The sequence below is a fragment of the Lampris incognitus genome, chromosome 1, assembly GCF_029633865.1.
Source record: "Lampris incognitus isolate fLamInc1 chromosome 1, fLamInc1.hap2, whole genome shotgun sequence".
NCBI classification, from domain to species: Eukaryota; Metazoa; Chordata; class Actinopteri; order Lampriformes; family Lampridae; genus Lampris; species Lampris incognitus.
Window position 1 is genome coordinate 147,696,875 of NC_079211.1, and position 12,862 is coordinate 147,709,736.

Here is a 12,862-nt window from a genome sequence, read left to right on the forward strand (position 1 = left end):
CCGCCGGGAAGAAGACGACGCCTCATTTTACAAACGTCTTACCCGAAGGGTGCTGAACTAAAACAGTACCTCGGTAGGAGTAGCACAACTGTGTCCTGCTACAACTCCTCCACCCGCACCCTCAAACGTCATCTGCCACAAAGTGGACGGTCCCATCACAGCTTTCGAGACTGAGATGTAAGAACTGTACAGAACAAATGTGATGGCAGAACAGGTCATACAATAGGAAATGGTATCCATGACGACAGCAGATACATGCCTGTTGTGTGTTTTGTCTTTCTTATGTGGCTAGTTCAATAATATATCCCCCCCCCCCCACCAGCCGCACCACACACATTGCTGCCGTTGTTGGTTTACAGGTCTGCTGCTGTTCATCCTAGTTACCCCTCCGAAGCTCAGAGGCTCTAAACATACAGTAAAAAATGACTGCAGACTCTTTTCTCTTCACTATTCCCCCTCCCCCCCCTTTTTCTCCCCCATTGTACTTGGCCAATTACCCCACTCTTTCAAGCCGCCTTGCTCGCTGCTCCACCCCCCTCTGCCAAGCCGGGGAGGGCTGCAGACTACCACGTGCCTCCTCCCATACATGTGGAGTCGCCAGCCGCTTCTTTTCACCTGACAGTGAGGAGTTTCACCAGGGGGACGTAGCGCGTGGGAGGGTCACGCTATTCCCCCCAGTTCCCCCTCCCCCCGAACAGGCGCCCCGACCGACCAGAGGAGGCGCTAGTGCAGCGGCCAGGACACATACCCACATCTGTCTTCTCTCCCACCGACATGGCCAATTGTGTCCAATTGTGTCTGTAGAGACGCCCGACCAAGCCGGGGGTAACGCCCCCCTGGGGGTAACGCACAGGGATCTTCGTAACCGAAGATCCCTGTGTTGGTAATAATATAATAATAATAAATCGATCAAGCGCTTTTCTGGTGCTCAAAGTCACTTTACAATAAACGGGGTGAAACAAGGTGACTAGATGAACATAACACAGACAGACAGGGGTGGATGGGAAGGGGGGCCACGAGAGGGTGAAGCGGCAGCCACCCACGACCCCAGCAGCCACCCACGACCCCAGCAGTACTCTCCCACTTGGGACAGATACAAAGGCAAAGGAAAACAAACATCATGAATTACAGATGCAGGTCACGCGCTCATTCCCCAGCCTGCCCCAGACCAGGGGTGGATGAGAGGACGGGGCACGAGAAGGCAATGGCTAAAAGGTGTGTCTTGAGACGGGATTGGAAGAGTGGGATGGATTCTGAGTCTCTAATGATTTGGGGAAGTGAGTTCCAGAGCCTGGGAGCTGCTCTGGAGAAGGCTGGGTCACCAAAGCCGCGGAGGTTGGACCTGGGGGTAGAGAGAAGGGAGGCTGAGGTGGATCTGAGGGACCGAGAGGGTTGGTAGGGGGAGATAGCAGAATAGAGCGCTACGCTACCCGGACGCCCTCTTCACTAAAATCTGGTGAAATTTGGTGGCAGTGTGGTCCCTCCACATAGCTATGTAGCATGGCGGTCTACCAACACGGGGTTCGCCGGTTCAAATCCCCGTGTTACCTCCGGCTTGGTCGGGCGTCCCTACAGACACAATTGGCCGTGTCTGCGGGTGGGAAGCTGGATGTGGGTATGTGGGCACTAGCGCCTCCTCTGGTTGGTCGGGGGCGCCTGTTCCGGAGGAAGGGGGAACTGGGGGGAATAGCGTGATCCTCCCACGCGCTACGCCCCCCCTGGTGAAACTCCTCACTGTCAGGTGAAAACAAGCGGCTGGTGACTCCACATGTATGGGAGGACGCATGTGGTAGTCTGCAGCCTTCCCCGGATCGAGAGGGGGGGTGGAGCAGCGACCGGGACGGTTCGAAAGAGTGGGGTAATTGGCCAGATACAGTTGGGGAGAAAAAAAGGGGAGGAACCCCCCCCCCCAAAAGAAAGAAAGAAGGGGTTAGTATGCCTCTTTTGTTTGCTGATGTTAAGGGTGAGAGTAGCGAACCCAGTAGCCAGACAGACAGGGGACAAGGCAAGTGAGGAAGAGGGATTCATTGAGGGGTGCAGGCCGGGCAGGTGGACGAGAGATGATGGCATAGAGGCGGGGGTGGATTGCGGAGCCGGCCAGACCAGACCAGCCAGGCAGGCGGATGAAGGAGCGAGTGTGGCTGGACTACACTGAGCCTGGATTGGCAGGGGAGCAGGCAGGCAGGTGAACCAGAGAGTGGCAAAACCATGCACAGGAGAGGGTGATTAGTTTTCAAGGCAACAACACGGACAGCTTACTCTGAAAGACTGCAGAGCGGCCAAGCGCGTGAAACTAGCGGGTAGCTCAAACAACGAGCTGGCGAGGAGTGGCCGAAGAGCCGGGCTTCTTATGCTGCGGGGGTTGATGAGCTTGATAGAAAGCAAGTGTGCGGCTGAGCCGGCGACATACTGTAGGTCAAGAGGAGAGAGGGGATGAGAAAAAGACTGGCTGCTAGCTAGGTGGAAGTGGAGGGTGTGACAGTCAAATTTGTTATTCTCCAGAAATGACCAAAAATGGCAAAATTAACTTGACAATATTTTTTTCAACCAAAAAATACGAGAGGGCGGCATGATGGCGCAGCGGTTAGCGCAGTCGCCTCACAGCAAGAAGGTCCTGGGTTCGAGTCCCGGGGTAGTCCAACCTTGGGGGTCGTCCTCTGTGTGGAGTTTGCATGTTCTCCCCGTGTCTGCATGGGTTTCCTCCGGGGGCCCCGGTTTCCTCCCACAGTCCAAAGACATGGAGGTCAGGTGACTCGGCCGTACTAAGTTGTCCATAGATGTGAATGTGTGTGTGTATGTGTGTGTGTGGGCTGTGTGATGGCCTGGCGGCCTGTCCGGGGTGTCTCCGCCGCCTGCCGCCCAATGGCTGTTGGGATAGGCTCCAGCATCCCCGCGACCCTGAGAGCAGGATAAGCGGTTCGGATAACGGATGGATGGATGGAAATATGAGAAGTAGGCACACCAAAACTGAACTTGACTGTACCTTCACTTCATTCTGATCTGTGCACTCGAGGCCTTTTCTTACTGTACTGTTTTAGTGTCCGACCACAAGGGGGTCGCTTATATTATTCTGAGAAAAAAAAGAAATCAATTCATACTTTCACGTTCCTAAGAGAAAAGACCGTCATCACGTGGAAGTGATATTGAATATAAGAATCTACAGAAACGAGCATGCCCACAGACCAGAAAGTCACAGGATGAAAAGCGAATATTGTAGTCAAATTCTTCAGTCGAGATCGTTGTTTTCTTCAGATTTCTGCGTCGATGAGGTGAGCGAACAGCTGTAGTAAGGGAATTTCGAAATGTCCACCCTAAGCCCGGACCGGCTGGTATAAAGCCTTGACTGGTTCGTCTGCTTTCTAGAAGTGCCCGCACTTTTTGAATTACTCCCAGCAAGATGGAGGTTGGACCCAATCTGCAAGAAAGCCCTGGGTAATCTGCTGGCGAGATTCGTTCGGCTCTCGAGGCGGCCGGAGTACTTAACATATCTATTGGATTGCCGCCGTCAACTCTGGATTCACTTCTCGGTCTCCTTTGGCTGTTTGGCCTCATAGTTATGGCGTCTTTCCTTGACATTTAAGAATTAATTATCTGCAGTTTCGCTGCAGGAGAGGTAGAGAATGTGCAAACACCTCCCCAGTGGCTCAGACTGTATGCAGTATTAATGCAGGACAGATAGAGCACGAATCCACAAAGAGCGATTCCGCGCTAGCTCCTGGTGTGTGCTGTGCTAATGCAAGATAACTGCAGTATAAATACACAAAGAGGGGATTTCTGCGGGGGCTTCCGCTGTATGAAGTATTGATAGACGATATAAAGGATTAATGCTCGCAGGAGCTCTCCCGTCATGACTTACATCCTAACAAATGACACATTTGAGAGAAGAAGAAATTCAAATTGTGGTTCGAGACAAATAAACTCCAAAGGGGTTGAGAAAAGGTCACCCACATGCCCCCCCCCCAAAAAAAAGAAAACTTTTCTGTTTTTGGAGAATTGTTTGAAGGTGGTGCGGCACAGTGGCACAGTGGTTAGCACAGTCGCCTCACAGCAAGAAGGTCCTGGGTTCGAGCCCCGGGGTAGTCCGACCTTGGGGGTCGCCCTCTGTGTGGAGTTTGCATGTTCTCCCCGTGTCTGCGTGGGTTTCCTCCGGGGGCTCCGGTTTCCTCCCACAGTCCAAAGACATGGAGGTCTGGTGACTCGGCCGAACTAAATTGCCCCTAGGTATGAATGTGTGTTTGTGTGTATTTCTGTGTGTGTGTGTGTGTGTGGGTCCTGTGATGGCCTGGTGGTCTGTCCAGGGTGTCTCCCCGCCTGCCGCCCAATGACTGCTGGGATAGGCTCCAGCATCCCCGCCACCCTGAGAGCAGGATAAGCAGCTCGGATAATGGATGGTTGGATATTTGAAGGTCTCTCTCCCTTTCTCTCTCTCTCTCTCCCTCCCTCCCTGCACTTCTGTGTCTCTTTCCTCTCAACTCTGTTGTCCATTTTTCTTTGTTCCTGTACCCCTCTTTCTTTCTTTCTTTCTTTCTTTCTTTCTTTCTTTCTTTCTTTCTTTCTTTCTTTCTTTCTTTCTTTCTTTCTTTCTTTCTTTCTCCCCCTCCAATGTTCTTCGTCATTTATTTATTTATTCATTCATTCATTCATTCGTTTACATTTCTCTCATCCGTCGTTTCCCTCTGGTCTTTCTTAGAAATCGTTGCCCCCCTTTTCACCATTCTTGCTCCTTGATTCATCCTCATCCGAGGACCGCATTCGCGAGGTGACTTATCCGCTCCAAAAAAAACAAAACAAAACACAAACCCACAGCAGCATTAGCGTCTGGCGTTTAGCATAAATGATACCAAATGACTGACAAATTAGCTGCGAGTCCAACACAGCTGAATGGGAGGGGGGGGTCACTGTGAGCCTCGCTAAATAAAACGTGTGTTTGGCTCTGTCTGAACGTCACTGGCACCAGAAAACATGAATGGCAGCCAGTAGCATTCCAGCTATTTCAAACTGCCCCCCCCGCCCCCACCCCACCGAATTTTTGGCCCCATCTATTGAGGCAAATGCCTTTTTGATTACATAGCAGGAGAAGCAAATTACATCTTCCAGCACCTCCTCGCCACTTTTGACATGGAAGGCGAGACAGCCGAGGCAAGGGGAGGCGTTGCTTTGTCAAAGCTGAAACCGCTTAGAAGCGTTTTTGCAGTTTGTCGGAGGAAGCGATTAATTGTGACAGTTTGTCAGGGTGATATTCAGTTTTGCTTGGTGGTTGCTATCAAAATATTTGGCAGCTTGTTAGACTTGGCTGCTCTCGAGTGCGTCGAATCGAAGTGAATATGCTGATTTCTACCACATAATGTGCTTTTCTTTTCAAGTCGCACTGTGTTGAGGCGCCATAGTGGAGAGCCAGGGCTCAATGGAGGAGGTGGTGTGAGAGAAGACGATCAGGCTAATGTAACAGCAATGAAATCTAGTCCTGATGATAACTCTGATGTTCTATAACTTATTGTAAAACACTCGGGTGTGAGTGATAGGCTGTTGATCCTATTCTGTTTTCAGTTTTAAATTTAGGAATCGGGAACACTTTATTTGTCACTTCACTTCATGTACATGACATGAAATGAAATGCCGATTCCCCCACCCCACAGCAGTACAACACAAAGACAAAAACACATCCAAAAACTACAAGAACACACGTATCCAAACTAACACACATATCACAACTCAACAAAAAAAAATCCCTGTCCGAGGGAACGAACACCAGCCAGGATGAGCGGGAACCGCCGGTCTGCATGGGCTAGTAGTTAGCTTAGCCCGCCTCGCTTCCGCGTCCTGTCAGACAGCCCTCAGCGTTTCCTCCTCGGGCGCAGCTCTAGGCAGGAGCCGTGGTCCCCAGGCCCACTGGATGAAGCAGACCAAGCTCTCCCAGCCGATCCAGCACCATCTTCCCCCGCCAGACACCCTCGACACACCTCCTCACGACGACATCAAGAACACCACAGTCAATGCCAGGTGAGGCCGTCACTAGACTACCTTCGATGTTATCAGAACTGCCAGCCCATGCAGACCGGCTCTCCAAGCTGATACAGCACCAGCTCTCCCAGCCGTCAAATGAAGACAAAACTTAGACGTGGACAAAGACACTGCATGGACAGTACTGGGTGAGGCCGCTGCAAATGTGAATTCGCGCAGCCATCTTCCCACACCGGAAGCGGAAGCGGAACCTAATTGATACCGGAATTTAACTGATTATGCTGGAATTTGGAATTGATTGAATCAATCATTCAATCAAATTAAAAGTAAAGGAAAATTCTCGACCACTGTTGCTCAATGATCAAGCCAGCTTACAGGTCTATCCCACGACCTCACTCTGGGAAATTCGACCATCTGTCAGTGCTCTTGCTTTCTGCTTACTTGCAGAAATTGAAGTGCGTGCAGCCCACTGTTAGGACAGTACAGTGCTGGACTACAGAACACGTATCCAAACTTCAGGGATGTTTCGAATCAGCAGACTGGTCAATCTGTAAGGATTCAGCCTCAAGTTTGGATGAGTATGCCGAACCGGTCACTGGCTGTGTTAGATTCTGTGTGGATAACTGTATCCCAATATGGACTGTTCGCTCCTACCACCACCAGAATTTCTGGATTAATAGCCACAATCACCTGAGGTTGAGGGAGCATACCACTTCTTTTAAATTGGGGGCCAAGGAGTGCTACAAAAAAATCCAGGTGTGACTTAAGGAGAGCGTCAAAGCCACTAAAAGACAATATAGGGGCATCCTGGAAAATGACTATGGTGGCTGTGACTCACAGTGCATGTGGAGGGGGCTGCAGGCAATTACGGGCTATAAATCTGAACCCAGTGTGGCTGTCAACACCTCTGCCTCTCTCCTGGATGAGCTTATAACAACTTTTATGCCCGCTTTGAAGCTCACAACTTGGTCTGGACAACTCTATCTGTAATTGGCTATTTGATTTCTTGACCGGAAGGCCCAGACTGTGAGAAGAGGTAAAACTTACTCATCCACATTAGTTCTAGGACCGGTGCACTTCAGGGCTGCTGTCTCAGTACCCTACTGCACCGTCTGTTTACACATGACTGTGTTGCCAAATATGACCAGCATCATTAAATTAGCAGATGGCATGACAGTGATTGGACTAATTAGTGACTGATGAGAGGTCCTATAGGAGGGAAGTGGAAGATTTAACCACATGGTGCCATGACAACACCCTCTCCATCGAAATGTCAACAAGACAAAATAAATCATTGTTGACTTTAGAAAGATCAGAGAAATTTACATTCCTATTTCCATCAATGGGTCATCCGTTGAAATTGTGGACAGTTTCAGATTTCTCAGTTTACACATCACAGACACCCTCATATGGTCTCTCAACGCCAACTACATCCTGAAGAAGGCACAGCAGAGACTGTATTTTCTGAGACGTTTCAAGAGTTTTGGTACCAAAACTCTTATGAACTTTTATGGCAGTACCATGAAGAGTGTCCTTTTTTTCCCCTTTTCTCTGTAATTGTACTTGGCCAATTACCCCACTCTTCCGAGCCATCCCAGTCGCTGCTCCACCCCCTCTGCCGATCCGGGGAGGGCTACAGACTACCACATGCCTTCTCCGATACGTGTGGAGTCACCAGCCGCTTCTTTTCACCTGACAGTGAGGAGTTTCACCAGGGGGATGTAGCACGTGGGAGGATTACGCTATTCCTCCCAGTCCCCCCCCCCGAACGGGCGCCCCAACTGACCAGAGGAGGCACTAGTGCTGTAACAAGGACACATACCCACATCCGGCTTCCCACCTGCAGATACAGCCAATTGTGTCTGTAGGGACACCCGACCAAGCCGGAGGTAACACGAGGATTCAAACTGGCGATCCCCACGTTGGTAGGCAACGTAATAGACCACTACGCTACCCAGACGCCCCTGAGTATGTCTTGATAGGCTCTATCACAGTGTGTTTTGGCAACCTGACTGCTCAGGACTACAGACTGCTGCAAAGAACTGTAAAGACAGCAGCAAAAATCATTGGCACAGAACTTCCACAACTTCATAATATTTACACCACCCGCTGCAAAAGGAAAGCCCATTAAGGACACCAGCCACCCTGCTTGTGTTCTGTTCTCACTCCTTCCATCTTCAAAACGTTACTGGACCATCAAATCACACACCACCCGTCTCAGTAATAGCTTCTCTCCACAGCCGGTCAGGTTGCTGAACAGCTGACACACTCATATGCACCTTACATTGTTGTCTTATCATGTACTGTATGTTTTTTTGGGGATGGTGTGTCCTTTGTGTCCTTTGTCCTTGGTCCTTTGTGTTAAGGCAAAGAGAGCCAGAGCACAAGAATTTCATCGCGTTCTAAACATGACAATAAAGATGAACTTGAGTGTACTACTATGATATGATTGCTGTGTAGCAAAAAAGCATCGATTAAATGAGAAAACGTAAAATGTAAGGCTTGCAGCAGACGCAGCAAGGTGCGACACTGAGAGGTTTCATCAGGACAGAAGCGGCAGCGTGCTCATTATAAACCATTCACAAACAACAGTCAAATTGAAAACGTAATTGGGCAGCATTCTCTATCAGAGCCGTCTTCTCTCATTTCTCACCTGCAGCAGTAGAACGAGGTACAACTCCAGGATCACTCCGGGGAAACAAAACGGGAGACAAAAGAACGAATTTTTGCCTGTAAGGATGGGCACGTATCAAGGCTCATTTGGACGGGATTGGTTTCGCAAGGGACAGTCTGGCAGTATCATTCAATACAGCACTATTCAGTCATTTTCATCCTGTCCGGATGGGCCATGTTGATGTTGTTCCTTCAATCCAAGTAATTATTCCTGCCATGAATATCTGTACCAAAGTTATTTTAGCCCAGGAAGACATCAAGGTAATTTGAGGCATATCAAGAGTTTGCAGGCTGTTGAGAACAAGAATTTTGACTCAGGTTTGTTCCATTTATGCTGCTTCTAAAGAAAATGCTTCTCCACCCCCCCCCTTCCCCCCAGTTGTATCCAGCCAATTACCTGACTCTTCCAAGCCGTCCCGGTCGCTGCTCCACCCCCTCTGCCGATCCGGGGAGGGCTGCAGACTACCAACATGCCTCCTCCCATACATGTGGAGTCGCCAGCCGCTTCTTTTCACCTGACAGTGAGGAGTTTCACCAGGTGGACGTAGCGCGTGGGAGGATCACGCTATTCCCCCCAGTCTCCCCCCCCCGAACAGGCGCCCCGACCGACCAGAGGAGGCACTAGTGCAGCGACCAGGACCCCATACCCATATCCGGCTTCCCACCCACAGACACGGCCAATTGTGTCTGTAGGGACACCCGACCAAGCCGGAGATAACACGGGGATTCAAACCGGCGATCCGCGTGTTGGTAGGCAGCTATGCTACCCGGATGCCCAAAATAAACACATCTTAAGGGGGAAAATAAATAAATAATCAATGTACTTTGTCCAGCCCCCCTTTTTTTTCGGGGGCGCTCCAGTTGTATCCGGCAATAACCCCACTCCTCCGAGCCGTCCCAGTCACTGCTCCACCCCCTCTGCTGATCCGGGGAGGGCTGCAGACTACCACATGCCGTGTTACAGTGTTTTCTAATCGACTTTGAAATTGTCGCTCTGGGAAACAGTTAGTAGATTATTTTTGCCCCGTGTGTCATTTTTCACTGTTTGTGGATGCCATGTTGGGTTTTAGATTTCCACTGGAGCACAAGTGACGTCTTTATCCAGGCACATCTGACAGTTGCACTACTCTGTAAATTTACAAGCTGTCCGGATCAATGACTTAAAGCCCCAATCAGTGATTTATTTGACCACATAAAGTTGAGGTATATTTACACACATAATTGAAGAGTTTGACTTATAGATGTAACATTAGCGTCGTGTGTCTTTCTCAACCAGTGGTAATTTAAAATATGGGTCCGGTTACTCCAATCTTTTCCATCATTAACGATGTGAACAAACGAGAGATGTCCCAATCAAGTTGTTTTTTTTGTCCCCGATCCGACTCATTTAATATTGAGTATCTACCAGTACTGAGTCCAGAGTTGATACTTGTATTTACCTAGATAATACAGATGCACAGTGCACACTTCCAGTACATTAAAGTTATTAAAATCAATCCAGTGTATATGCTTGACAATTGAAAAGCTCTGCAATGCATTAAGAAAAAACAATGGCCTGCATCCAAGCTGTTCCTTTTTTTTTTTTTTTACAAATTAACAAAGTAAACAAACTAAAAATATTTTTACATGGCTCTTATCACAAAGATGAAAACTTCAGGTTACTTCCGTAACCCCGGTTCTCTGAGTAGCATGAATGAGATGTCTGTGAGTTGACATCGAAATGAACGCTATGAAAGAGAACCTGCATTCTCTACCACAGCGATGAGCCGGTCATCCTACTACTACTACTACTACTACTACTACTATGACTACTACTACTAAAACTACAACTACTGCTACTACTACTTTTGGCTGCTCTTCTGCGTCCTCCTCTGTCACACCAGCCACCGGCATGTCCTCCCTCACCACATCCATAAACCTCCTCTTTGGCCTTCCTCTTCTCCTCTTCCCTGGCAGCTCCATATTCAGCATCCTTCTCCCAACATACCCAGCATCTCTCCTCCACACATGTCCAAACCATCTCAATCTTGTCTCTCTTGCTTTGTCTCCAAACCGTCCAACCTGAGCTGTCCCTCTAACATACTTGTTCCTAATCCTGTCCTTCTTCATCACTCCCAATTAAAATCTTATCATCTTCAACTCTGCCACCTTCCAGCTCCGCCTCCTGTCTTCTCATCAGTGCCACTGTCTCCAAACCATACAACATAGCTGGTCTCACTACCATCTTGTAGACCTTCCCTTTAACTCTTGCTGGTACCCTTCTGTCACAAATCACTCCTGACACTCTTCTCCACCCACTCCACCCTGCCTGCACTCTCTTCTTCACCTCTCTTCTGCACTCCCCGTTACTTTGGACAGTTGAACCCAAATATTTAAACTGATATGCCTTCATCACCTCTACTCCTTGCATCCTCACTGAGCTGGTCATCCAAAGTGATGAATTCAGTTACCCTCTAATATTTTTGGCCTTGTCGCTGTCTCGAGGAAATGTCTGTCCTTTTAAAAGTAACCTCCAGTGTTTGTTGCTGCGGTTCAGCCTTTGCCTGAGTTCCCTCGGTGAACTCTCTGTCTTCCATTGAGCGTTTCATTTTTAGGTGCCGTGTCAAATTGGTAGTATTGAACGCAGTTCTGTTATAACCGCCTCGCGAAATGCGCGCGTTGCAGACGTTACCAGTGGATGTTGGACTGCTTTTATTTTCCAATTTAAAATATTTCTACACTGCAGATATTTTAGCCGAAGGTTTGCCAGAGTACGCTTCTGCATCCTGCTACAAACTGTGCTCTCCATTTACGACACCCGTGTGACAGCTGACATAAAACAAAGGATCACACTTGAGTTCAGTAAAGCCGATACTGATCAGTTAAATAATTCCTTGGCGGCACCGACGCCGATCTTTGAATTGGGATCGGGACCTCTCTAGAACAAACCTTTTAAAGCATCAGAAAACATTAGCGTAGTGGTCTATTCAATTGCCTACCAACACGAGGATCACCGGTTCGAATCCCCGTGTTACTTCCAGCTTGGCCTACAGACACAATTGGCCCTGTCTGCAGTTGGGAAGTCAGATGTGGGTATGTGTCCTGGTCGCTGCACTAATGCCTCCTCTGGTCAGTCAGGACGCCTGTTCGGGGGGGGGGGGGGTAGCGTGATCATCCCACGCGCTACGTCCCCTGGCGAAACTCCTCACTGTCAGGTGAAAAGAAGGAACTGGCGACTCCATGTGTATTGGAGGAGGCATGTGGTAGTCTGCAGCCCTCCCCGGATCAGCAGAGGGGGTGGAGCAGCGACTGGGACGGCTCAGAAGAGTGGGGTAATTGGCCAGATACAGTTGGAGAGAAAAGGGGGTGGGGGAAGTCCTTGTAATCCTTGTATTAAGAGGCCTGTCAATCAGTTTGGGCGTGATGGCAGCTTGCTGTCGTGGTTTGTATTTTGTTGAGGGTACGAGGAGAGGGCAGAGGGTGATACGTGTAAGAGTGACCACTGTTTTGTTTTGTTTTCCCAGATCATGACATAAGAAATAGAAGGTAAACCTGTCTTCGTATGTGTTTTCTGTACCCTCAGCTATCCAGAGAGGGCGCCCCAGACACACTGAGCGACGCCCAGACCTTCACCATCGGAGTCCTGCCTCAGGCTGCCGGCTTCCCTCAGCTGGCCCCCGACTGTGAACTACAGATCACAGTAAGGGACAAAAAAAGCAAAGTAACTGCTGTTGTTTATAAAAGAGGACCGTTTGGGAGGCTTGTGTACTGTGTGTGTCCATGTGTCTATGTGTGCGTGTCTGATGTTGCCGTTGCTCAGGATTGCTCCATCGATCACTACTGCTGTCTTCTGTTACTTGTCGACCGCCACAATGTCTGGTCGGTTAGCCAGCACCTGCTTGTCAGTCCGGAACTTGAAGTCCCACAGGATCTTAGCTCTGCCATTCTCAGCCTCCTTTGGCGGTCTTTCCCATTTGGACTTGGGGACTTCCGGTCTGTATTCAGTACAGATGTTGCTGTACACTATCCCAGCCACTTGGTTACGCCTCTCAGTGTGCGCTTCCCCAGCTAGCATTTTACACCCTGCTACTAAGTGTTGGACTGTCTCAGGGGCGTCTTTGCACAGCCTGCATCTTGGGTTGTCGCGGACCTTGTCAGCCTGGGCAAATTCCAAGCCGGTATGACTCTATTTGTGTTAATCTCACTCATATCTGAGGAAGTTGGCTTGTATAGCATTAGGAGTCTAAGC

The 12,862-nt window shown here is 49.3% G+C and overlaps 1 protein-coding gene across 1 annotated transcript in view; it reads left to right on the forward strand.

Moving 5' to 3' along the window:
* The window catches only part of fras1 (Fraser extracellular matrix complex subunit 1), a 333,688-nt gene that overhangs the window by 222,428 nt on the left and 98,398 nt on the right, over positions 1 to 12,862 (forward strand). The window contains exon 32 of the mRNA XM_056280308.1: positions 12,197 to 12,313. Coding sequence (XP_056136283.1) covers positions 12,197 to 12,313 — 117 coding nt within the window. The remainder of the gene's footprint in view (positions 1 to 12,196; positions 12,314 to 12,862) is intronic.